General features: G+C 35.4%; 2 protein-coding genes across 4 annotated transcripts in view; one reads left to right on the forward strand and one right to left on the reverse strand.

Annotated features, from left to right (window-relative positions):
• Positions 1–5,854: 5,854 nt before the first annotated feature.
• Positions 5,855–7,927, reverse strand: LOC107861405 (protein JINGUBANG-like). Its single transcript, XM_016706742.2, has one exon. The coding sequence runs from the start codon at positions 7,579–7,581 to the stop codon at positions 6,205–6,207; it is 1,377 nt and encodes a 458-aa protein (XP_016562228.1). The 5' UTR covers positions 7,582–7,927; the 3' UTR covers positions 5,855–6,204.
• Positions 7,928–9,511: 1,584 nt separating this feature from the next.
• LOC107860354 overlaps positions 9,512–25,117 on the forward strand; it is a 28,608-nt gene continuing 13,002 nt past the window's right edge. For 2 of the 3 annotated variants that reach the window (XM_016705675.2, XM_016705677.2), the window contains exons 1-13: positions 9,514–10,217; positions 11,059–11,152; positions 12,336–14,539; positions 15,140–15,254; positions 15,635–16,444; positions 16,600–16,858; positions 17,752–18,260; positions 19,619–19,745; positions 19,825–19,949; positions 22,261–22,928; positions 23,288–23,405; positions 23,483–23,599; positions 24,806–24,900. In XM_016705675.2, the coding sequence (XP_016561161.1) occupies positions 9,937–10,217; positions 11,059–11,152; positions 12,336–14,539; positions 15,140–15,254; positions 15,635–16,444; positions 16,600–16,858; positions 17,752–18,260; positions 19,619–19,745; positions 19,825–19,949; positions 22,261–22,928; positions 23,288–23,405; positions 23,483–23,599; positions 24,806–24,900 (5,522 nt within the window). In that variant the 5' untranslated portion in view covers positions 9,514–9,936. Of the gene's footprint in view, positions 10,218–11,058; positions 11,153–12,335; positions 14,540–15,139; positions 15,255–15,634; positions 16,445–16,599; positions 16,859–17,751; positions 18,261–19,618; positions 19,746–19,824; positions 19,950–22,260; positions 22,929–23,287; positions 23,406–23,482; positions 23,600–24,805; positions 24,901–25,117 lie in introns of all 3 variants that reach the window. The other variant, XR_007052535.1, reaches the window with a different exon arrangement.

Raw genomic sequence — 25,117 nt, forward strand, 5'->3', positions numbered from 1 at the left:
AGAAATAAGAAGAATTATTGAAGATTTTTTACGGATATTCTTTTGCCAATGTCCATGGCTGACCCAGATGGAAAATAAGTTAACAAGCTCGGGAGAATATTATCCATTTTAAAATTCGAAGCCCCTCAGGGAGTTTGAGGGGAACAAAGAAGGTTCTGAAATGAGTAATAACAACTGGTGACAAGCTAAGCATTTCATTTATTTGATGTAGGTTGAATTGATTGCTTCGTGATTTCTTTTATACGTGTGAAAAACTTTATCAAAATCTCAATGGGTGACAATTATTTGTCGACATCTGTTTAGGTTTTGGTTTAACTATTTCAGTTTCCTAAAAAATAAAACCTAACTCATCATTTGGGTACTGAATAGACTTCAATTGACTAATTTTGTAGTTATACCTGTGAGATTTACATTAAATAGGCAAAGTTTTTGTTCATGTTCTAAGCTATCATTAGGTATCAAAACAAATTGAATACAAACTTTACCAAGTTATGCTGCTAGAATCCCAGTTGCAGAGCAAAGCTGAAAGCTGAATACAAGTTTTAATTTCTGATTCTTGTTACTCCTATTACATAAGTGTGGATAATGTCTATAAATGTTTCTACATTCATTTTTTGTTTGGCATAACTTGTGAGTTGCTTGTTGTTTTCATCAATAACCACACCAGAGTTTGGGTTTCATTGCGGAAGAGTCACCACTCACCAGTGGAGTTACAAATGCTGCAAACAGACGATCAGAAAAAGCTATTACACAGGTGCTGCTAGAATTGAAGCACCTGAAGCTTCTGCTGAACTTATGAAGGCCAATATTTCTCGCAAAGAGTCTGCTGAAGGTTAAAATTCTCTATTAATTTTAGGTTGTTACTCCTCTTATAAAAATATAATATGTGCACTTTAATCATACCGATAATCCATTTTCCTGATAATGGAGCTTTCATAATTCTTTGTTGTTTGCTTTTAGATTGTATTTATATCACCCGAAGTTAAGGGAGACCATCATACTACTTTTTTAGGTTACCTCCTACTTTCTTGGTGAGTTAAAAAGGGAAACATTGTAAGTGGGGATTCATATAGCCTAGCCCAACTTGTCCTACTGTTTTGGACGGGAGACAATTATTTTGTGTGAGTTTGAAATCTATGCTAAGGACCAGATGTTAAGAGTGTTTATCGTCTTTTTAACCTATAAATACAAAGCATTTTTATTTCACGAGGACTGCTGAAATTTCACCGGTTCTCCTCTTTGAATTTTGGTCAAGAATTTGGTTATACTGGAATTAGAGACCTTTTTTTTTTCTTGGGTCAATGTAATATTAGACCTTGACACAAGTCAAAGGTGTTAATTTTTTCGTTCCTTTGTCAACCACCATCTTTTTTCCAATGTGTTATGAATGTATAAGCTAATGAAATTGTGTGTATGATGACAAAATGAACCCCATATGCAAAAGGATCTTTTTCTCATCTTGCCTGTTGCTTTGTAGGTATACTTGATACTTGTATGCAGTGTGGCCATCTGTTTTAAATTTTTAATAATTATTTTCTTCTTATCAATCTGATTAATCTAGATGCACATATGCCAGTTGAGATAGAGTGACCTTGTAGGTTGGTGGGAGGTAACAAGTACAACAACAACATCATATCCTGTGAAAGGTAACAAATATGCTATGAGAATAGTTGAGGTATGAGCAAGATGACCCAGACACCATGATTTAAAAAAATTGAAGGGAGAGGAAAGAGGTGGTGAATTATGAACATAAAATTATTGTATTTTTTATTCCCTCTCATTTTCTTTCTTTGCATATCCTTCTACGGTATCTTTGATTTCAGAAAAGTTGGATTCAAAATAATTTGTAGTATTCTTTGAATTACAAGATTTGCCGAGGTTCCTTAAGCTTTCCAGCTTCATGGCTTAAATTTATGAATTTGAGGTTATTATTTATCGCCGGGGATCTATCAAAAACAACCTCTCCACTTCTTCGGAGGTAGCGGTATGGACTGTGTACATCTTACCCTCCCCAAACCCCACTTTGTGGGAACACACTGATTTTGTTGTTGTTGTTTTTGTTGTTGAGGTTATTATTTTTCGCTTTCATTATTAATTTATTTGTTGAAATACATCATCGAAAGGAGAAGTATTTCTTTCTATGCATCAAGTGGTATATGAATCCCTAATACCCAGAAATTCATGTACAAAAAAAAAGAGCTTGGTTTAATGAGTTTAAAGTAATAACGAGCCTTGAGTGTGAAGCCTATTGACGACATCATTAAGGTATTGTATAATATTTTGTGGTTTTTAGTTTGAGAAAAAAGAGCAGTTACAATCATATATTGTTCTGCTTCTATTTAAGGACAAAAGAATATAACTTTTCTTTAGCTATATATATGTGTGCATGTTGAATTTAGTTGCCGATCCCCATGCTATCTCTAATTTTTGCTTCTATGGTAATTTCTCCATCTTAAAGTCAATTTGATGGTCCATTCTCCAATATAAAAATATGAGTGATACAAACAATCTCTTTTTGGAATTATTCTGTTAGAATTAGACGATAAACCCATATAAATTTACTTTGAATACAACATGCAAATTATTTTCTTAAGCTGAACCTGAATTGATAACTGGGATGACAAGACATCAACAACATATCCAGTGTAACCCCACAAAATCTTCAACCCTCTCCGACTACTACTACAACCAAACCTAAAGGTAGTTCTTTGTAATTCCTCTGTCTTCCTCTTTACTCTCTTTATCCATTTAATTTTTATATTCGAGCTATAACGTTCTAATCGTCATATGTCGTCTTCAATTTTAGCTTCACCTTTAATTTTGTTTCTCCCACTTTCAGATTTGGATGAATAAATTTATAAAGTTTTTATGTCAAATTTGGTTCTACGGATTTATGAACTTTTATTTTTTTTTATGTGGTACTTTGAAATGTACAGGAAAAAGGTGTTAACACTGATTAGCATGGCTACAAAAACTAATCTCTTCCTTTTTCCCACAGTTTTGGAGTATTAGAACTATGACGAACTTGGATTTTCTTTTTCCTATTCCTAAAGTTACACTATTGTGAGACTTTTTGGATGGAGAACTTCTGTTTTGAATCTTAACTTATTTTATTCCTACTTTGCTTTGAGCAAATGCCTTCTTTTACTGGCTTGAAGTTGTAATGAAGCATGTGCTTAAGTGTGAGGATTATACCTTTGTTTTCAACTAGAAGTATTAAATTGACATGACAAACTTGCCTAATGGAGATCTGTTACTTTTTTTTAATAGCAATATTAGTTATAATGCTCTTGAAAGAAGGGCAGACTGCAAAGGTGCCAAAGAAGTGAACAAAAGATCTGCTCCTTCACAAAAATGCAACCAAAAATGTTTAAACTGCTTCAAAGCATGTCCCTCATAACACTGGAAGAAATGATGTACCTCATGTAAGAAACACAAGTCTATCTGGTAAGATCTCCAGGCCAGCTTCGAGTGGAGGAACGTCAACATATTCTGAAACAGATCGTACTGTACATGAACAATAGGTAGTTCTAAGTGATCAGAAATGGTTTTGTTTGAACTGCTGAAGGCTTATTACTATCTTGAATGCAGATTACGGAGTTCAAGTTAACAATGAATAGACTTGAAAAGAAAAGGGACTTCTACTTTTCAAAGTTGAGGGACATTGAAATCCTGTGCCAAAGTCCAGAGATTGAAAACCTACCTGTACTATTTCTATTCTTTTATCAGAATAGTCGATCCAATTTTCTTTATAGCAACAACATGAGCGTATTCAATTTTGTTTTAACTTATAGGTGGTTGAAGCAATGAAGAAGATTCTGTATGAGCTTTGTATCTAAATTGTCAAAAGGCTAATAATGTTGGTCCCCCTAGTATGTATATTTATACATTGGTTCACATAGAATAAGATCATAAAAAAAATTTCCCCAATATTTTGCTTCAATTCTTTCACAAAGTTAGGAGAAGATGATGTCGTACCTCTCTTGCATTAAGAAATATGATTATCTTCTTTTTCCCTTTTTCTGGATTTTTTTTATTTTCTTCATTTATGTGCTATATTAAAAATACTATAAAAATTCATTCTTTTAGCTCTTTTAATTATATTAATTAAATTTGCAATGTCAAGAATTTAAAAGGGCATATCTTTAATGTAAAATTTAATGGTTTTTATTTTCATTACTCCACAACTTTTTTATTATCTTAATCGATAAAATAATTAACAGTTATTGATGAAATTAATTGATATTCCATATTGTAGTCCTATAAATAGATTTTTTGTAAGACTTTGTAGAAATGTTCACGTTAGCGTTTTAAGTTATTATGTTTTTGGTACTTATTATATTCATATTTTAGTTTGAATCGGAGAATGAATTGAACGCTATTGAATGGTGATCGGCTCGTGGGAGTGGATATAGACCAGAGCTTGGAAGATTGTGTGTTGATTTTGTATATTTTTCCTTTTATCTTTTTTTTTTACGATTAAGGTCATAAGAATATCGTTACATTAATTTTCATATTTTTTCTTAACAATTTCTCTGTATTTTGTATTTTATATGAATTTCATATTATTTTAAGTTCATAATTTCTTTTGATTCAAATATTGATAGATAACATTGTTGGAAATTTGCTAACTATTAACCAAATTTTTTTCTCTAAATGAAATTAATTTTATACTTATTATACATACATTTATTTATATTTTACCATCTTTTATAATTGTGTAAAGTGCAAATCAATTCACTAGTTGCTCATAAGGTGGGAGGATACTTTAAGCCAACGACTACAAACAAGCAGATGGGGTTCAATTTGGTGCTTAAACTCCTGAGACTATAACATTAATTAGTTAGATTGAGATATATGTGTGGTCCTAAAGAAGTTTTATCCAAAACTTATCAGACCAGTCTCACTCAAAACCCAAATAGAATATTGAGTTATCTACTAGTCTTTTCCTTTTTTATTTTTTTCGCTTCCAATAATAAATATATTAGTTGACGTAGGTGATCTAACCTTAAAGAGATAAAGCTGAAGTAAATGAGAATATATATATGTATTAGGTAAGTCAAATATACAAGAAGAATTTCATCACCTTCATTGAATTAAAGATGACCTTTTTGCAACATAGAAAATCAAACTTTTTTTTCTCTTTCACATTTATCAGCTTTATATTATTTTATTGTAAAGTCTTGCCACGTTTAGTTTTCAATTAGGAGTAACCAGACTCTAGTGTTTGTAGTGTTCTGTGAACCATGTTTAGAATGGTCCTGCCACTGTGTCAGCATCCACCTTAATCACAGGTCAGGTCTTGGGTCATAGAACTAGTCTCACATTTTACTTTTACTTATTCACTATATTAAAAATAAATATTATTTACTTTTGAGGTAATTATGCATGGTCGATTTATTTTGAATATGCTTTTCATTCATCATGTTTATAAGGTCGAAAACCTATTTCTCGTCATTTGTCTAAACTTAGGTTCAGGGATCTTAACAAAGCTATTTTTAACATGCTGAGATGCAAAATTGTTAAAATATACTTTCATAATTAATTTACCATAATTTTTAATTCATGATATAGTTAATCGATCATATGACTAAGAAATTCTCCTCATTTTTTTTTTTGGAGGGGGTTTAAAAACATCATACTTTTACTTTAAATATTAAATTAGTCATACAACCTCCGACAAAAAAAATGGGAGCCTTTGCCTTTGCCTTAGTGGTTTTGGCCTTGAGCTGACCATGCTTAGGTTGACAGACTTGTATACTTATGTTGGTGAGAAGTAACAAATACCCAATAAACTATAAAGTAGTACTGAAAATACACTAAGCTATCTCGAGCCCCGAGGGGGTTTGGGGGGTTACTTTGTTCAAATTTAATTAAGAGATTTCAGCCAAATTACACATGAGAGAAATGAAGACGATCGCGTTACTACATAATACCGTAGATAATTCATCGGTTGATACTTTGTTGTTAATGTTCGTATAGCAACAACAGCAATTCAAATACATCAACCGTGGTTGACATTTGTATGTATCGAACTCCAATAGGTGAAAATACAATTAAGTCTTCATTTACAAATTTCTCAGCAAAGCAAGCAAAAGATGGAAGAATTTTTACTTGGTCAATCTCCAATGCTAGCTGCCTCTACACAATTGTCAAAAGAAAAATGTCCTTTTCTCCATTGCGTTTTCCATTTTCTCACCATTGCTATTTTCTCCTACTAGCTGAAGGAAAATTTTGTGGTGGACTCGTCCCCACTTCGGCCTGGTTTGGCATGAACTGCGATGATACTCTCCAGATCTTCACTGACTTATCGAGGCTGCCGCTGTAAACAATAAATTGTTTATCACCACCTGATTGTTCTTGATCCTCTTCAACAGCCAAGCATTTAACCGGGCCAGAATGTCCGCTCAACACTGATAAACGTACATGTTCTCCTGCATCCCTTTTCCACACGCAAATATTATTATCAGCTGATCCGCTGAAAACCAAATTCCCCGCGGCTGCTAAACATAGTGTTGCAAGTTTATGACCCCTTAAAACTCCTTTATGAGATAGTAACTTGTCGCGTTGCCAAAAATTGACTAGCCCATCTGAGGAGCCACAATAGAGGAAATTCGACAAAGGGTCAACAGCTAAGGCTGTTACAGCGCATTCTTGTTTCAACAATGTTTGTGAAAAGAAGTGTTTTGTTCCCTTCCCTTGTGATTCTTTTCTCCATATTTTTACTGTTCCATCAGCTGAACCAGAAAATAGTAGCCCGTTAAAGCCTACGACGATGGAATTTACAGCATCATCGTGGGCTTTTATCGATTCCAAACATTTCGAATCTGATGCTCTCCAAACCTTTATGGTTTTATCCCAAGATGCTGAATACAAAAGCTTTTGGTCTTCGCTCATGCTAAGGCATGAAATGGCATCAAAATGCTTTATCCAAACAGCATTTCGATTTCGCCTTGTTTCTATATAATTGCTTGGTTTCATTGAACTCTTTATAAATGCAGCTAAAGTTGGTAAAGTTCCAATTCGTTTGTACACGCTTGGATCCTTGCTAGAAACCTTCCAGACCCGAACCTTTCCGTCTTGATGACCCGTGAAAATTTTCTCTCCAGCAATAATAATTGCTTTAACCAATCCGCTATTTGATTTGAATCCCGAAAATTCTTTGTGATTTTTCCACACCCTTATATTCTTACTATCAGATCCCGTATATAACAAATCCCCTGAAGCTGCCAAAGAGTATATATGACCTTCTTCGCGAACAAGTGACCCCATGAGTCCTGTGTAGGAATAATTAGTACTACTATTCTCGACATGAGATGTCCATGGAGATTTTGATAATGGTGATGTATGCTGCGGAGATGATGATGGATCCCATGTCGGAGATGTAGAGAGAGGAGAGTTATAATCGGTACTTAATCGAGGAGGACGATCATAATTTGTATGACTAGTTTCTGATGTGTGGCTTATTCGAAAAGAATAGTCATCTTCATTTGTTGTATTATCAGATTGTAGCCTCCCAAACTCATGTTTTTGATGGATGCTTTCTTCCTTCGTCATTTTGCTCTTTCTTGAATTCTTCATTGTGATATATTCTCATGAAATAATCAATCAACAAACTGAAAAGATTGATTATTTCACATCGATCAACCAGAGAATTAATAAAGAATCAAGAAAGTTGGCCTCTAGGAAAATCAGGAGGGCCTGTGGATTGAGATATAGGAATAGAGAAATGAAAAAGGTATGTAGAATGTGTTAGAGGAATGGCATACATAAATGTTTGTGAAACATCAATAGCAGAGAGAAAGAAAATACGGCCATCAAGATCTTGGGTACAAAACTTTTGGAAGGGGAAAGGACTTAGGTTTCACGGATTTTTGAGGCAATTTGTCAAATTAAATGGTGAATAAAATCTCACATTCAAGATTGATAGATTCCTTGGAATCTTAGTATGGTTCGGGCGATATTTCCCTCCAAGTTAGACCCAAAATTCATATAATATAACATAACATATCCTAACCAGTAATAATGGTAGGTAAAATTATAGAAAATTATTTATAACTGCTGCACCAACTTTCTTGATTACTAGTGCAACATCTCATTGCCAGGGAAATGTGTTTATTCATCTTTGCTACTTCTTTTTTTTTCTTTTGGCGGATGATATGTCTAAATATGAGAGTATGTATACACAATAACTCCAAAAGTTAATTGGTCCAAATAGGTACTTCTTACTCTTAATTTTGTCCATTTGATCAATTTTAAGGAATAATCTGTACTGCTAATTAATACTACACATTGACCGGTCAAGCGAACCTTCAATCGCATCTCGTGTTACATTATTGTGGTCACATTTCCAATCAAACAGTCTTTGAATTATATATATATATATATATATATATAAAATAGAATATCATATACTCACATACTCAATTTCTATGATACAAATTACACTTTAATTTATAAATTATCATGGTTAAGGCATAAATTACGATAAATATGTGTATCAATTAATTACTATGATTTAGTTATAGGAGGGTAAGCAGCGGAGGACCTACCCTTAGAGCAGGAAGGTTACGTGCCTCCGATAACTTCGAAAAAAATATATTTGTATATGTGCACATATTTTGAATTTGAGGTATATATTTTGATGGACTCGATCATTCTTGAAAATTGAATAACTACAAAGGTTAATATAGGGTGCACAAATAATCCTTTATAGGGTGGACTTGAATTCGATTACCACTCCACCATCCTCACAACACAAATCTTCTGACATTTTTGTAGCCACGAATCAATAGTGTTCCACTACTCGGGAATACGGGATTAGCTTATGAGTTTGTATGTGAAGATGTGTGCCTTATATTTGAGTTAGTCCAAATATTGAGTGTAATTAACATATGTTATATAAAACAACAAAAATTATATAGTTAAAAGACCTAACATTTTATTTCACATATACCAATCACATCAAAATATTGTCAATTCTTGACCAGTGTGACACCATACTTTACACAAATTTTAAAGTTGATTTAAATAAATTTTATTGTTAATTTAATCTTTTAATTTATCTTAATCAAACACCCTTACAAATTTAAGAGGAATAAGTACTTTCGTTTCGTCAAAAGCAAAATAAATAAGAACACATGATAAAAAAATATTTATTTTGTGTAACACTTTTATTTTATTGTTGTTAATCAATATATAATAATAAAGAAGGAACATAAATAAGGTGATGTGATACTTTTCTATGACTTTCATTTTTATTTATCTTTTTTTTTTTAATTTTTCCTCTATTTTTTTTATGAGTCAATTAATTTATTTAACAATTAAAATGAATATATCAATTACTATTTCATTTACTCATATTCTTTAATATACAAATTTAATGGTCTTTATTTTTATTACTTTCATAACTTTTGATGGTCATAACTCCTAAATTATATTAAGTAATATTCATGATATCCTTTGATATTTCATATTTTTGTCCTATAAATAGTGGCACAATTTTACGGATAAAGAAGAAGAGTTGAAGAAAAAAAAAAATGAACTGATGAAATCGAATTTACACGGAACTTCCATCAACATAAAGGAATGTAAAAATAGGAATTACATACTTCTGTTCCTGATCCACGAAAGGAATATAGAAATGAGTAAAACGACGCAAGGCATTTGTTTGATCGTTGGAAATATGGCACATGACAACAAAACGACACCGTACTGTTTGGGTTAAACTTCGCTCCAGGGTAATAATTATCGGGTCCAAAGTTCAGCTTCTTATTGTTGCGTTTTCAACCGTCACAGAACAATCAAGCAGACTCATTGTCTAATTGATATCAATATCATTCTCAACAACATCAAAATTGGAGCCCGATTTCCGCTTTGTCAATGGTGAACTTGAACTGTACTAACTTGTATAAATCAATCGGATAAAATCGGACAATGTTCTTCAACGATTTGGTTCAACGGAGACTTGTATCTCTGATACAGCCATGGTTAAGAGACGAAGCTGAGCTCGATGTTCAGCTAGGGTTTCTTCATTCGCACGCAAAGTTAGAGAACCTTAGCTTCAACACGTCTCTACTCAACGACTTGCTAGATGATCCTACTCGTTTGTGTTTCAAACAAGTTACTGTCAAACGGTTGAGCCTTCACGTGTCCAATTGGTCAGCCCCTGCATTCGATTTCCAAATCCATGGACTTAACGTCGTTTTAGCAGTAGGGTGAGTTCACTCTCCTCACTTCTCAGCTTGCGTTTTGGCGGGTTTATTCAAATACAATGCTTTTTGATAAGAGTGAACTGTCGAAAACATAACTAAAGTATCCAGTTTTTTCGAGTTTCAAACCTGAACAACCACGCGGCTGAGTTTCTACGTGAAATATCACCAACTATTTATCAATACACAATTCAACTATTAAATGTTCACGTTCCTGTCTGAAATATGTTTTTGAAACTGTTTCCCTATCTGAAATATCAGCATCCTTCCGGTAGGAAAAGTGAACAATTGATAGTGGAGGGTTGTTTTGATAAATAATTGGTGATAGTTCAGGTGGTAGGAAACCCATACGTAGTGGTACATGCGAGCTAGTTCAGGTATGAAACTCAAAAAATGGGTATACTTTAGGTGTGTTGATGCCATTTATTCTTGTTATAAGCAAATATATAGTAGTTGGTTTTATGGAAACATACCTGAACTATTAATATTCACTTTTTCTGTCTGAAATATCAATATCGTTCAAGTAGAAAAAGTGAATAATTGATAGTTGAGGTGTGTTTTGATAAATAGTTGGTGATAGTTCAGCTAGGAAACTCATACACTTGGATGTTCAGGTGTGAAACTAAAAAAATCAGGATACTTTAGGTGTGTTTTTGACTATTAACTCTTTAGATAAACAAATATATAGTAGTTGTTTTTTCTAAAAAGGTACATATTCATATTAAGGTTGCACTTATCATCATGAAATGACAGTAGAATAGTGGGGTGCAGTGACATTCAGCATCTACAGCCTTTTATGGGTTCATGCCAGTTAGTAGTGATCAGTTCTCTTTTTCCTATGTCCTAGAGAAGAAGAGGAGGATGGTGTTAGGCGGAGGCCAAAACCCAGAGACTCGTCCATTGAGGAGCGGGAAAAGATTCTAGCGGAGCTTGATCCAGAGGTACTTGCCTACTTATTTAATTATATTGGTTGGGAAAAAGGTTTTTATTTGATTGTTAAGAATGATGGAAAATTTATTTTAAATTCAATACCGAGAGAAGATATTTTGGAAATGGTCAATGGCCAATGGCCAATGGCCATGATGAAAGAAATGGAGAATCGAAGCACCAATTAGAGTAGCTTGTGGTCAGGATTGTGGCAAACATGACTTTTTTTTCTGGGATAAAGGTAACCAATTGTATTAAAACATAATTAGCACCTAAAGCAGTGCTAAATTAAGAACTTTACAAACCATACTTACAGCAGAAACAATAAGCCCTATTCAAAAAACTGAGAGCTTATAAATTGTCAATTAACTGCTCTAAATCTTCTATATCCCCCCATATATTCCGATTACACCAGAACGAGAACAAACTAAGACAATTCAACCTAATTTTCTGGATAGTGCTGGTAGCGTCTTCAAACTGTCTTGAATTCCTCTCATTCCAAACCACCTACCATATACAAGCAGGGAGGACCTGCCACCAATCTTCTTCACTACTTCTTTTCCCCGCAATCGTCCAGCTCCTAAGAAGTTCCAATGTTGAACTAGGCATAACCCATTTAACGCCCAGGACAGTCTACTTAAAATATTTAATCTGTGCAGTAGATGTTATTTTTATGAGGTATCTGCAGAATTGCTAAGGCACATTCTTTTCATTACAAGTATATCTGAATCGGAAATATATGGGATAGCTGTAGATGATTCCTGGCTTCTTGAAACAAGGTAATTACCAGCAGAAGGGACAAAGTTGAAGTAGGAGTAAAGACAAAATTTGAAGACAATTCTTTCTTGTCTTGATTAGAAAGATCATTTTTTCATGTGTATTCTGGACCGTATGTTCAGGGATATACCATAGACATTTTGAGGGGAAAACAAAATATTAACTTTTGTTAAGTATAAGTCTCTCCATCATTTAAGATTTCAGTGTAGGATGATAGTTGTAAAGATCTAATAATTTCTGGACTTCACAGACTCCTTACGTACAAACATAGAGGAGATGAGTCCAGTGGTATTTTGATACTCCCACAACCTTCTTGGTGCTCTTGTTTTGTGACTAATACGAGCTTCTTAAATTTTTTTTTTCATGTGCCTGATCTGTGAACTTCTGAAGTTTAGTTTATTTGATGTTGATATATTCCAGGGTAGTGCTTTGCACAATACCATAAAGGCGATTTCAGAAATTACTGCAGGAAGTTGGACCACTCGTTTATTCGGTGGGATATTACAACAATGTCGGTTGCAAGTTCATGATGCTCATTTCTTTGTGCAGTCTCCTTTATCAAATGATTTATGGTCACTGTCACTTGAGATGAAGGAACTTGGGGTACAATGTAAACACATTAAGGGCTGTTTTCTAACTGGACTGGTTAATTCAATTTTTCTGCCTTCTGAAGACAACTCTTTTGATCTCGATGTTCAAAAAGTTGAGATCATCTTGAGGAGAAGGAATTACATTAGCTGCATTTTTCCTTCAACTGGTTTGCTAGCTTCTGCCAAAATAAAATATCTTCAGTTCAGAGAATTGAACTTTTATGTTGCCGCAATGAATTTTTCTTTATCTCCTTCAGATATTTCCATCATACTTTTACTTTTTGCATTGTGGTCAAAAGAATCCAACCATAGCAGGACTGGTAGGCAACTATGGAAAATAGCAGCCACAAATACTAGTTCTGTGAATTCAACTCCAAAGTCTACATTCCATAAAATTGTTAGCACTATGTGCTTATGGTTGCGTTATGTGCATGCTTACGAGACGATGCTTTTGCTGGTTGGATATCCGGTGGATGATGCGATAAAGAAATTCACTAATGATGTTTTTCAGAACGAAGCATATTCAAGAAGTCTTAAGCAACAGTGGGAGGTGATCTCTCAAATTGAGGAGGAACTACCTGTTGAGGCCATTGTGCAGGCACGAAGAATAATCCGTTATAGAGCATCATCATCTGGTCAACAGTCAAAGGATGGTGGTCACAGGTCTAAGTTGAGCAGAATTTGTTGGAAAATCTGCCAATCACTTTCTCTTATTTGGATGGTCATTTGCAGCGTGCTCCATTCTGTTAAATGCGTTTTCCTCTTGAAGAAAACGTTGGTCAGGAACCAAGATATCCGTCACAAGCTTGGAGTTATAAATGAAGATCACATCCTAGGAAGTCACATTTGCCTATTTGTCAGAGACTTTTCAATTTCAATTTCACCAGATAATGAAGTCCCACCATCTTTAAGTAGGAAGCTGTTATCAGATGTTGGCAATTCATACCCTGGTTTACTCACATTCCGTCTCTCTGTTGATTTCTTCTGCTTAAGATACTCTAAAGATGTTTCTGAACATTACTTTTCCTTTGCATGTGGATCCTTGAAAGTTGACTCTTCTCTCACGGAAGGTAAGGCCAATAAGTTCAATAATAGCTTCAAAGGACATCCGAGAAAAACTGTTCACAATGTGCAACCTACTCTATGGGGGGAGCCTTACCAAATTCTCCACTCCACTGAAAGTGGTGGGGCTAATCCTCCTCATGATACTGGTGGAGATTTTGTACATACACCAAGCTCTCTTGTTGACCGAGCATGCATGAATTGGAGAACATTTTCGTCAAGGTTTGGAGAAAATGAGATCCAGAACATTGAGAATCCTTTTATTCTTTGTGTGTTTAAGGGATTTTTGACTGATCAAAGTCTCAAGAACCTTACTGCTGGATACACTACTTGTTGCATGGTAATGGGGAGGTTGAATTTGGTTCTGGAGTATTTTGTAATAGTGTCAGTTACAGTTATTTGCAGACAGATAAGTGCAATTTCTTGGGCTACTAGCCACATGGAAACCACTGTCATGTGGAGTGATTCTAGATTAGTTGAGGATCCACCAGTTGCAGATTGGAATAACAAATACAAATCAGTTTCTGCTGGAATTAAGGTTATGGTGCCTAGACTGCTTCCTGAGAAACATATGCAAGTAGAGATATACATTGCTGGTCCTCGGATCAAACTGACACTGAGAAAGGAGGATTTTCATGGTGCGAATGCAGATTGGTATCATAAGCTTGGGAATGATGAAGTACACCTTGCTTTTGATGCGGACGACATTGAACTGGGTGTTTCACCGAGTTTGGAATCTGATTTAACTTCCTCAAGTGGAGATACTGCAGTTTTTGATGCAAAATTGTTGAAGAACCTTCAGCAGATTGATATTGCTAAATCAAATGGTGAAGTTAATAGCAGTGGAGTGTGCACTTCACTGTCTGCCTGCTTGAAACTTAAAGGTCTGAAAGTCTTCCTTGACATAAGAGATAATCAGAGTTGCCAAATTGTCGTGTTAAATCCCTTAACTATCCGACTGTTATCTTTAAGGTATCAGTTCCATGCTCATGCTTCTCTTTTCTTTGCTTTCAAGCACGTGTATGTTATGTTTAAGTCTGCAAGTAATTAAGTATCCTCGGTTTAAAAAGGTCACATGGTAATTATGCTCATGAATAGTCTTTCAACGGCTTTGCTTATCCTGATTGAGATATCCATTGTTGTTTTAAGAAAACTCTGAGGTATGACACTTTGATGTATGCCGAAGAAACAAATGGGATTATTGATCTAGGAAATAGTAGTTGTTCCCTATCAGTTTAAGGTATCCTATTTTCACCCGGTCATTGTTAGAGGGCAAAAAATCCATCAGAAAACACGCAACAGGGTAAGTTTACTTTTCTTTTTTGTCATCTACTACCACTGTTGTGTTTTTGCTACTTGGAGTCCACTTTTGTTTTCAAATTTTTAAAACTGTACTTTGATGTTAAAGTTCCATTCTGTTACTCGTCTTACCTTTGTGAGCTGCATAACTCTGATGACTGTCCCAAAGAGAAATTTCCCTCTGTTTCCTTTTTCAGGAATACATTTCCTGGATATATCTTAAATTATGTGGACTAGAGCTAAAGTTAATATACTTCAACAATGTTTTGGCAGGAAGGATCTGCATTCTTTGGGCTCAATAGATATATCTTTCTCTATGGTGTTGCATTGCATGAGCAGTGGATTGACAGCTCTGGTATTTGTGGATGAATTTGCAGTTTTGCTAAAGGTGATTCTCATCTCTTGGTGCGTTGTAGTTGCATTGTTTGGTGGTTTTCTTTTCCCTTGCTCTTTCCAGCAGCAGTATTCCAAATATGAAGTGTCGATATTTCCTTCTTTAAGCTGCTATCTCAGTTCTGTACTTACCTAGATTGCCTCCCGAATTCCTGAAACAGGTCTTCATTCCCTGTTTTTTAACAATGTAATCGCTGTTCACAATGCTGCTGTCAGAATTTATGATTCCTCCCATTGACAGATTAACTTGGCCCATCACCGAGATCACTGTAACAAATGACTTTCAGTGCTCGCTAGCCTTGTATAAGCTATCCTCCTGTAAAATGTTGCTTGGAGTTTATATAGACTTTGACGTTGCAATTTCTTTTATGGCAGGTAATATCTGGTCTGCTGTGGGTAGTTATTCAAGTTTTCAGTACGTCAAGTTTAGGCCTTACCCAAAGTTATGAAGACTTATTACGGCGAAAGTCTACTGATTCTGAAAGTGAAAGAGCACCCAAAAATAGAATCACACAAGTTGCTTCTGTTCTTACTGATACTTCATTCAGTGTTAGTACGATTGGTGAACTTAGATCAGTGAATATGATCCTTTATGAATCCAGGAAAGGATATAAGGCGCATAATGGCGTTGCAGATGCTAATATTATAGCTGACAAGAAGTCGACAGTTCAACCAATCCGTGGTTATGGAATTAACATATCTCTCGCACATTCAAATATCAGGTTCTTTTTTGAAGAGGAAAAAGTCGATGTTGGCTTTGTTTTTTCGGGGTTTGAATCTGATATTACCCAATATCCGGATGAGATTGTGGATACTCTTGATCAAGTTGAACCACAGTTGCTTGTTTGGTCTTGCAATTCCTTATATCAAGCTTCATTGTCGCATTGTGAAATTAGTTTATGTTTGAGAGCCTTAGGTAACAATGTTCTACAGGCAAGTCAGAGAAATATAGTGAATGGTTCTGACTCCAGTCATGATGCTTCAATGTCCTTGAATCATTCACCGCAGTTAATAAATGCTGTAATTCCTTCTTTTGATTGGTTAACTATAAGCATTTCTTTAGCTGAAGTTTATCTAGCCAGATGTGCAGTAAAGAATTTATTCCTCCAAGGCGATGAACTAAATACACTTAAAGCATCTCTTTCTGTTGGTGGACAATTTCAGACATTTTCCTGTCAGTCCCAGGTTTCTATTCTGTTCTTGCAGCTTCAGATAATTGCCTGCCTATTCATTAACTTCTGTATCCATTTTGCTAGATCCTAATTTGGACATAAGTTGTTTATTCATGGTATGGGAAGATCTTATGATTTCCATGGTTTAAACGGACACCAATTCTACAGGGGGGTTCTATCATTGTTGAGACAGCTGCTTTGGTGACAATGGTGGAATGCTATGCATTCTACTGTAATCAGTTGGGAGGCCTTTGGCCAGCTGTGGCAGAATGCATAGTTGTTCAGAATGACGAGGATACTAGTCTACTCAGGAGTTCTTCCAACCAACAGTTGGAGCAACATAAACTAATTAATTGGGACCAGGTGGAAGCATTTGCCGTGAATCTTTCACGGGTTTCTCTGGTATTGGTGGATGGAGATAAATCTGGTATGATCTTTTTCTTTTGTCTTCACTTATTATCTATAAATATTAGGACTCTGATAACTTTACTTTATCAGAAAAATATTAGGACTCTGAGGTAGTTCGCTCATGCAGATATACACATTTTTTTTGTGCTCGTCTTATTTTTCGAATTAGTGGCCCCTTGCTTTGCACCCAAGATTGAGGACTTATTTGATTTATATAACATTATAACGAGTATTAAGAAGCGATGTAAGATTATATTGCTCTAGGAGCAGCAAGTTTCAACTTGAGTTTGTTTGCCGTATTGGAATTCTTATAAATCATGAATAACATACTGTTTTGTCAAAGCCGAAAAGCAAAAGAAGTATTGAGGCCTGTTGGGACTTTTAAGTGCAAACAGCAAATAAGCACGGTCTTACCCCTGCTGATTAGCTAGCGTGCAATGAAAATGGGGACTTTTGCTTGCTGTCTATAGAGTGTTTGGCATAAATGGTTTCAACTAAGGTCAAGTCTAGCTTGCACAATTTGTTTGATTGAGAACTTTTAATGCAACTGACAACATCTTAGAGAACAGGCACAAAAGTAAAAAATATATATGTAATAAAAGGGAAATAAATTTAAATACTAGCAACAATTATATGGACAAAGATATTGGAAAAAATATAATTAGGCGAACTAATTACTGTTTAGCGCTGTATCTTCAAGATGGAGCCTATGGATGATGAACACACGCCTTAGCATATTGATTTTTTGATTTGAAGCTGCCTAAGTAATGTAAAACGCTTAGCATGTTTGTGCATCTAGCTTCAGGGCTTAAATGCTGATTCTAGGTAATATTTGGTATGTTGAAATAAACAATTTGTTCTAAACAGTGTAAACAAAGCACATTTTTAAATAGTGAATTTTCTGCGTTGCAGGTGAACTTCAGAAGCTTCAGCTTGAAGGTAACGGTAACCTTAAGCTTGAACCACCAAGGAAATTCTCATTTGGCATAACGAATTTATCAGTTCTTTCTCAGATACTCCATATATCTACTGAACATCAAACCCAAGGAATGAGAACTCCTTTCCTTTCTTCTTTCGTATCTAATGATCAATCTTCCATCATTGTACATGATGATACGTTAGTTGCTCCCAATTATTTGGGTGAAGTTAGTTCTATCACCAATGAAGCAAGTAGCTCAAGCCCCCCAGTACTGGGAAATCAATATCATGCGGATGATTTAAGAAAACCTTGGGGTGGTACAAGCTCTCAAATTTCACTTGCCTCTCCCCAGAACTATGTTTTAAAAGACTTAAATGTTATTCTGGTGGTTGAACAGCCTTTAAAAAGCAGTGGGAGTATTTCTTTGCAGTCAAATGACTTTTGGATTGGCAGTGGTTCGATATCTGGTTTTGACATGACTCTCTCGCTGCGTGAAATACAGGTGGGGAGAAGCATCTTTAGTTATTTTGTTTTTTGAGTTGGGAAAAGTTATGCTCACCAGGCAGACATACTTTTCATCTTTTAGTTATTTGTATTTTTTCCACATTCTGTAAATAGTGCCTTCTATAGTTAATCTTTACAGACAATATTATATAGAAATATCGTGCATTCGGTATTCCAAGAGGTCTCAGCTTACTATGGTGCGATATAATTTTATTGGGGGTAGTGTAACTTCTGTAAACATGCGTAAAGGTGATTATTTAGATTCAAATTTCATAGCTATTCTTGTGGTTGCGGGCTACCCCTCTCTATCCATACTCCTAATCAAAATTCATTTAAACCTCTTTATCAATTTTTTGATAAGGTACTACTTTTACTATTAATGGGTAGAGGGTGGCCCATTAGCTGGTGAATGGTCGCAGATCACAGTTACCATCTTTTGTGGTCTTGGGTTGTGGAATTACCGATAGATACCAATTGTAGAGATTGGTTTTCCTCTTTGATGAGTAGGTAGAAGTTAATTAATATTCTAATTTCCTTTTTTATCTTCATTTTCTTTTTTCTTTTTGGTGCTTATCTATGGGGCTTTCCTGCGGTAGACAAAGTAAATATTAATCCAGTTTCAATGGTTAGTTCAAATGAAGTGTTTGTTGTGACTTACTACTAGGCTCTCCAAAAAGCAAAACACAAAACGCGTGACTAGAAAAAGTTATCAAAAGATTTGACCCTCGAAGAACTGACCCAAGTATAGACATTGTAGAAGTTTGTAGGTCATTGTGTGTGCTGTGTGTTAGTGGCTTAGACTACTTCTTGGTTTCTTTCTTTTTGGTATAGTAAACGGGTTTAGGCTGGTAGAAAGTTCAAACACATTAGCTCATGTTTTTGAAAAGTGACAAAAATCACCAGGCCATCTGTCACTCATTTATGAACAAGACCCCTTCAGTGTAAGCAGGGTAATTTTATTTTTCAGACCTCTAGTAAATGAAAAATTTCCTTCTGTGTCCGGAAAGAAACATATCTTAGTATGGCCTTTAGACTTGGGTCTGTTCTTGTTGGTCCTATGTGACCTTTTATCTTTTAGAGAAAGGTGCCACGTCGGAATTAGCTGGCCTGGTCTTGTTGTTCTCCAAATAAATCTTAAACATAGTGAGGAACTGTTAAAATTTGAGGAATCAGTGATCTGGGATTGTTCTCCATGTTTATATGTCCTTTTTTAGATTTGATGCTGACGTCCAAAGGTTTCATAGTAATGCTCAGCATACTCTATCTTCTATGATAAAGTGATGATTTTTATTATGAAGAAATCTGACACAATTATCATACAAAAGAATTGCTCTGACTTTCTTTTTGTTATACCAGATTTTACTTTTTGCTGTGGAATCTTTATCTGCATTATTTAGCGTAGAAGCAACCAAAAACATAGAGCAAACACATCAAAGGAACAGTGGAGAATCTTCTGGAAGTCTGGATGAAATGGTTCCTGATGGTAATGTTCTTTCAGTTCAGGTTGCTAAACACATCTTTTAGTTATGAACATATTAACGCTATACGTATCTTGCTTGCAGGAACAATTGTCTCTATAAAAGATATCGACCAACATATGTATGTTGCAGTTGATAGGGCGGAAAGTGGCTACAATTTAGTTGGTGCTATCCACTATTCACTTGTGGGAGAGAGGGCTTTGTTCAGGGTATGTTCGGCTTTTATTCATTATGTGTGCCTTCATATTGAAGTGACTAGAGCTCTGTGAGGTGTTTAATTGAATCCCTCAAGGTATTTTTGAAATTTGGGTGAGTATTTCGAGACTTAATCCCTTCTGGATATTTTTCCGTGATCAGCTAAATGCTTTTGTTACATTGTTATGTATTTCTCTATATTTGCAGTAATTTATTTTTCTGTGAAGATAGTCATAGAGCAATTATTTCTTACTCCAGTCCAAAGGATTGTTCCACTGATTTATAGTTGCTTATATTCATATTGCTGCTCTCTTTTCCTTACATGTTGCCCACTCAACCAACAATGGCCATTGGATGACTTTGCATTTTAATCTTTTTCCATAGCTTCACCTTTGTAGCTTGCCAAGAAATTTCTTTTCTCTATAGCAACGTCCTCCATTACTCTCTCGTATCTCAATAATAATACAAGTTATACGCTTATGGATGGTCTTGTACAAACATTTAACACCTAAAATATATGTTATATGGATAAAAAAGACTGTCAATACTCCCTCCATCCCAATTTATGTGTGCATGTGCTGATAAGTGGTTGGCATCCTCCAATTAAGTTTAAGAGAAATCCGTGCTACTGTTTTGAATTTTTTCAGTTAAGTGGTTGACATCCTCATTCTTCCTTTCACAGAGACACATATGTGCATGACCCTTAACATGTTCTGTTGTGTTACAAGCTTCTCCTGTCACCAACCAACTGAAGCAGCTTACTTATTTTACAAGGTGCCTTGCACTTACAAATCTGTTTCCAATGCCAATTCCTTCGAGAATTGCATGCTCGGGACAAACTTTGCAGCCAGATTTTACAGACTAAAGCACACTCTTCTTTTGATTGCCACAGATTTCATCAGATTTATAAGATGGGAGTTCCACCCAGAGTTTGAATGAACTGGTTCTTCCTTTCAATTTCCCAATTTTTACATTGTTTCCTGAGACACATGGGACACATCCCTTCTTTTTCAGGTCACATTCTGGTGAAAGGCTTTTTTCTTGCAAAGCTATGAAGATCAGGAACCCAGTCTTCCTGTGATCCATGTCCAATTCAGTCATCCTGTCAGAGGAAAATTGTCCTCCCGTTTCCTATTCTGAAGTTGCTGTGTTCTTAAGGCATCCTAAATTTCCCTGATGGACGTCTACAGACCAGTTTATGAGGCATAACATTAAGTTTATGGTCCATAATCCCACCCCCACCCCCCTAAACTTTTCTGTTAGACCTTTCTCCATGGGCCTTTTTCCTTCATGATTAAGCATCAATATCCACTTAATAAGGCTTCTGTTATATCAGGTTTCTATTCCCATAAGTCCCTTCTTTTCTTTAATTACAGAGTTCTGTTTCACCTGTATTGAGGGATACCCTTTTACAAACTAAAATTGAACAGTTGAATCTCATTATTTATACAAAAAGAGTGTGGTGAATGGACAAGTAATTTTTTGAGGTTCATTGATTCTTCGGTTTGAAGCTTTTTTGGTCTGTATATGTTTTAAAATCTTTTCACATCTTATTCCTTATCCTTTAAGTTATTTATTTTTGGGGTTCTTACGTAACTGTACAGGTGACAAAATTCTTTTCCAATTAAATGGCCTCATGTATATGTAAAATATATGTAATGTATCGATATTGTATAATAGTGTATGACCATGGATATATGATGGATAATTATATATATCCATATACTCTATTTTATACAATTTGTACATTGCAGCAGTTCATCTTTAAATATAAATGTAGAATTTAAATAGAAAATGGTGCATATTTTGTCCCACTCAACTGAACAGTCTACTAGTATTATATTATATATACTGTACCAATGTTGGAACAAGATCCAATAGATGATGAATTTAATAGCATTAAAAAAGTGTAGCTTGACAGTATAGATAAACACCAGCTCTAGTAGGACCATGAGAGTAGAGAATAAACTAATATATAGTGGAGAACAAAGGATTCACGACTCAACAAGCCAACTGCAATGTGTGTACAGTTAAAGATGTAGTTCGCCAACAACAAAAATTGTCTGTATGGCCATTTTATTAGTAAACAATAGTTGGGTTATTTTGGGCAAGGAATTTTGACTCAATGGACATTTCGTCTTATTTTCCCCTTTTTTCCGGTTCCTTGGGCTGCTCATCATCATTAAAATAACCATTCATTGATGACAATTTAAGAAAACTTTGCTCATTTGTGACTAGGCTCAGTGCTTCTGCCATTACTCACTCTTGTAATACCATTTTGTAGTTGGTGGCTTTTTGCTGCTTTAACCCTTTCTCTATCATCAGGTGAAGTATCACCATATAAGAAGATGGAATTCTCAAGTTCAGTATTTGTCCTTCATCTCCTTATATGCTAAAGATGAAACGGGAGAACCATTGAGGTTGAATTGCCGTCGACAATCTGATTTCGTTGACATTTCAAGTTCTAGTGATAGTGCCTGGACACTTTGGAGAGTGCTTCCCTACAAACATGACATTTATGAGGCTGATGTTGACTTGGAGACATATCTTCCGCAAACTAAAAATATATTTTATCTTGTAAACAAGAAGAATGATTGTGCTGCAGCTTTTGTTAATGGGGTCCTGGAAGTTGTAGGCAAACCTGGACACGCATTTAAGTTTAAAGTATTTTGTGATCCTTCTCCATATATTAACAATGTTTTTTTGGATGATCGTCTAGAGAAGGAACCTGGAACGATCTTGCTACGTGATTCATGTATAAGTGAGGGAAAAGATGTGAGTCAGAGAGGAAGTTCTTTTGGTATTACTGTGTCAGTGGACAAGATTTCTTTGACCATTGTTCATGAACTTTCTGACTCCAAGGAGAAGTTTCCCCTCCTCCAGGGTTCTATTGGTGCTACTGAAGTTGTTATTCAAGTATTGAACACTAAAGTTCGGGTTATGAGCAGGCTGGAAGTTTTGCTGTATTATTTTGACTCCCAGAAAGATATGTGGTGAGTCTAGCTAGTAAAATAATGCACCGCTATTTCATCTTTCTCTTTGATATTTTATTTTAGCAGTTGCACCCAAGGGTGTGGCCTAGTGGTCAATGAAGTGATTGAAAACCTGAGTCCCAACAGAGATAAAAAAACACTAGGTGATTCTTCCCATCTGTCCTAGCCTGGGTAGACAGAGTTACCTGGTATCTGTTGCTTCTGTTGCTGGTGGGAGGTGGCAGGTAACCCGTGGGTTTAGTCGAGGTGCGCAAAAGCTGGCCCGGACACCATGGTTATCAAAAAATATTATTGTGTTTTAGCAGAAGTGGTATAATATGTTGTAATTCGTTTTACTCGCTTGTTTTGCATGATGCCAGGAGAGAACTCATGCAGCCATTAGAAATTGATGTTTTCTACCGTTATAGATTTCTGAACCAGGGATCAGAAAATATTATCCTCTGGGTGCCTGGCCATTTCTATGCTAGAATTAAGGAGGTCAGATTAGTATCTCTATTTTTCATGTGATTTTTTTTTAATTCTGCTTTTTCTAATGAATATTTCTGGCTTGGCAGTTGAGTATGACAATTACTGAACTTTCATTGGACATTATTCTCTTTGTCATTGGGGAGTTGAATTTAGCTGGCCCTTACGCTGTAAGGATCTCTACAATTTTGGCCAATTGTTGCAAGGTTCTTCTCTGACCTAAGTACTCATGCTGGATACATTCTGTGGCTTTGCAAACTTAATCTTGCTTGAAATGTTTTATATTCACTTTCCATAAGAGAATCCCCTCATCTTAGAACCAAACATAGGCTAGCATAGCTATGTCAGCTGCACGCCTAAAGATTCTGTCATCATATATTGGTTATGAAGTCGTTACACATCTTGGTGTTATGCTGCAGAGGAATCAGATTCATCAATGAAAATAGTGAGTAAAAGTTTTCTTCCTATATTCCAAATATGATTGATAAAATGGTAGTTAAAAGTACATTACTTGGTAGCACCATTGAGACTGAAGGGGGCTGGATCTGCGCTTTCTGAAAGTAGCAGCATTGTCTTTTCCCCTTGTAAAATATTTGACACAGTTAATTGGTGGTTGGACCGATAATCCACGTAACTTTTTGGACCCACTTTAGTTGGAAATATGCTACATTTGGCTTGAGTTGTGGCGTAAATATATGCCCTGAATGATGCATCCCAATTTAAATGCTTGAAGCAGTTAGGCCTTGAATTATAGGTTGACTATAATCTGGGACTTAAATTTCACCTGTGGAATATGATTGAAAACTTATCAACTAACCTAAATAAATGAGTTGGAGATCTGCGATCCACATATGCATCTTTACATTGGTTCCGATAAGCTTTGCTTTTCAGTCCCTTGTTATGGACGACAGAAATGAAACATCTCGGGAACTTCCTCTATCAGTAATCTGTTGTCCTTTGGGTATTTTGATTTGCAAAAATTGCCTTTTGTCTTCTTTTCTTGTTTTATTAATCTCCATCTTCACAATCAAGAATGTGAAAAATCAGCGGGTATGTGAATCGACACTTTTTTGGAAATAGAAACGGATGTTTAGGAATTAGAATCTTCTGTTGGAACAATCATCACAAACTCAATAAGCAGCCAATCTTGACTATGCATGACGGTAAAAATGTAATGCACAGGTGCACCTTCTGAACTTTTTGAACTGTTGCACGAAATTGTTCTGTTAATTTCCTGAGGAAATCAAAGACCTAAAATTGGATGCAATGACTGGTCTACGCTCTCTTTGAGACTGAATATTAGATATCTGGCCTTTTGAAGTTTGTATTTATCCATTCACGAGAAAAGTCATGCAGAGACTATAAATCTTCTAGTGTTTCATGTGCGATCTGATGTGTTTTAACGTTTTCAGGTTGAAAACCAGTCAGGCTTGTCCCTTATTTGTCAGTTCTACGATAACCAAGATGTATCAGTTGCAGGAAGACACTCCACCACCATTTTCTTGAGGTGCTTTTCATAGTTTACAATTGTTCTGCTTGATTACTTGAAACATCCGCTGCTATGATTCAGCGCAAAACCTACTTTGGAGTCGATCAACAGCCTTTAAAGAAACTACTGAACTTGAATTACTGGTTTTTTTTTCTTCGAAATGTTAAAGTTTTTTCCATACAGCAAAAAGATAGAACTTGACCTCTACTGATCATTGGAAAAAAGAAAAATTAAA

The sequence above is a fragment of the Capsicum annuum genome, chromosome 2, assembly GCF_002878395.1.
Source record: "Capsicum annuum cultivar UCD-10X-F1 chromosome 2, UCD10Xv1.1, whole genome shotgun sequence".
Classification (NCBI taxonomy): Eukaryota; Viridiplantae; Streptophyta; class Magnoliopsida; order Solanales; family Solanaceae; genus Capsicum; species Capsicum annuum.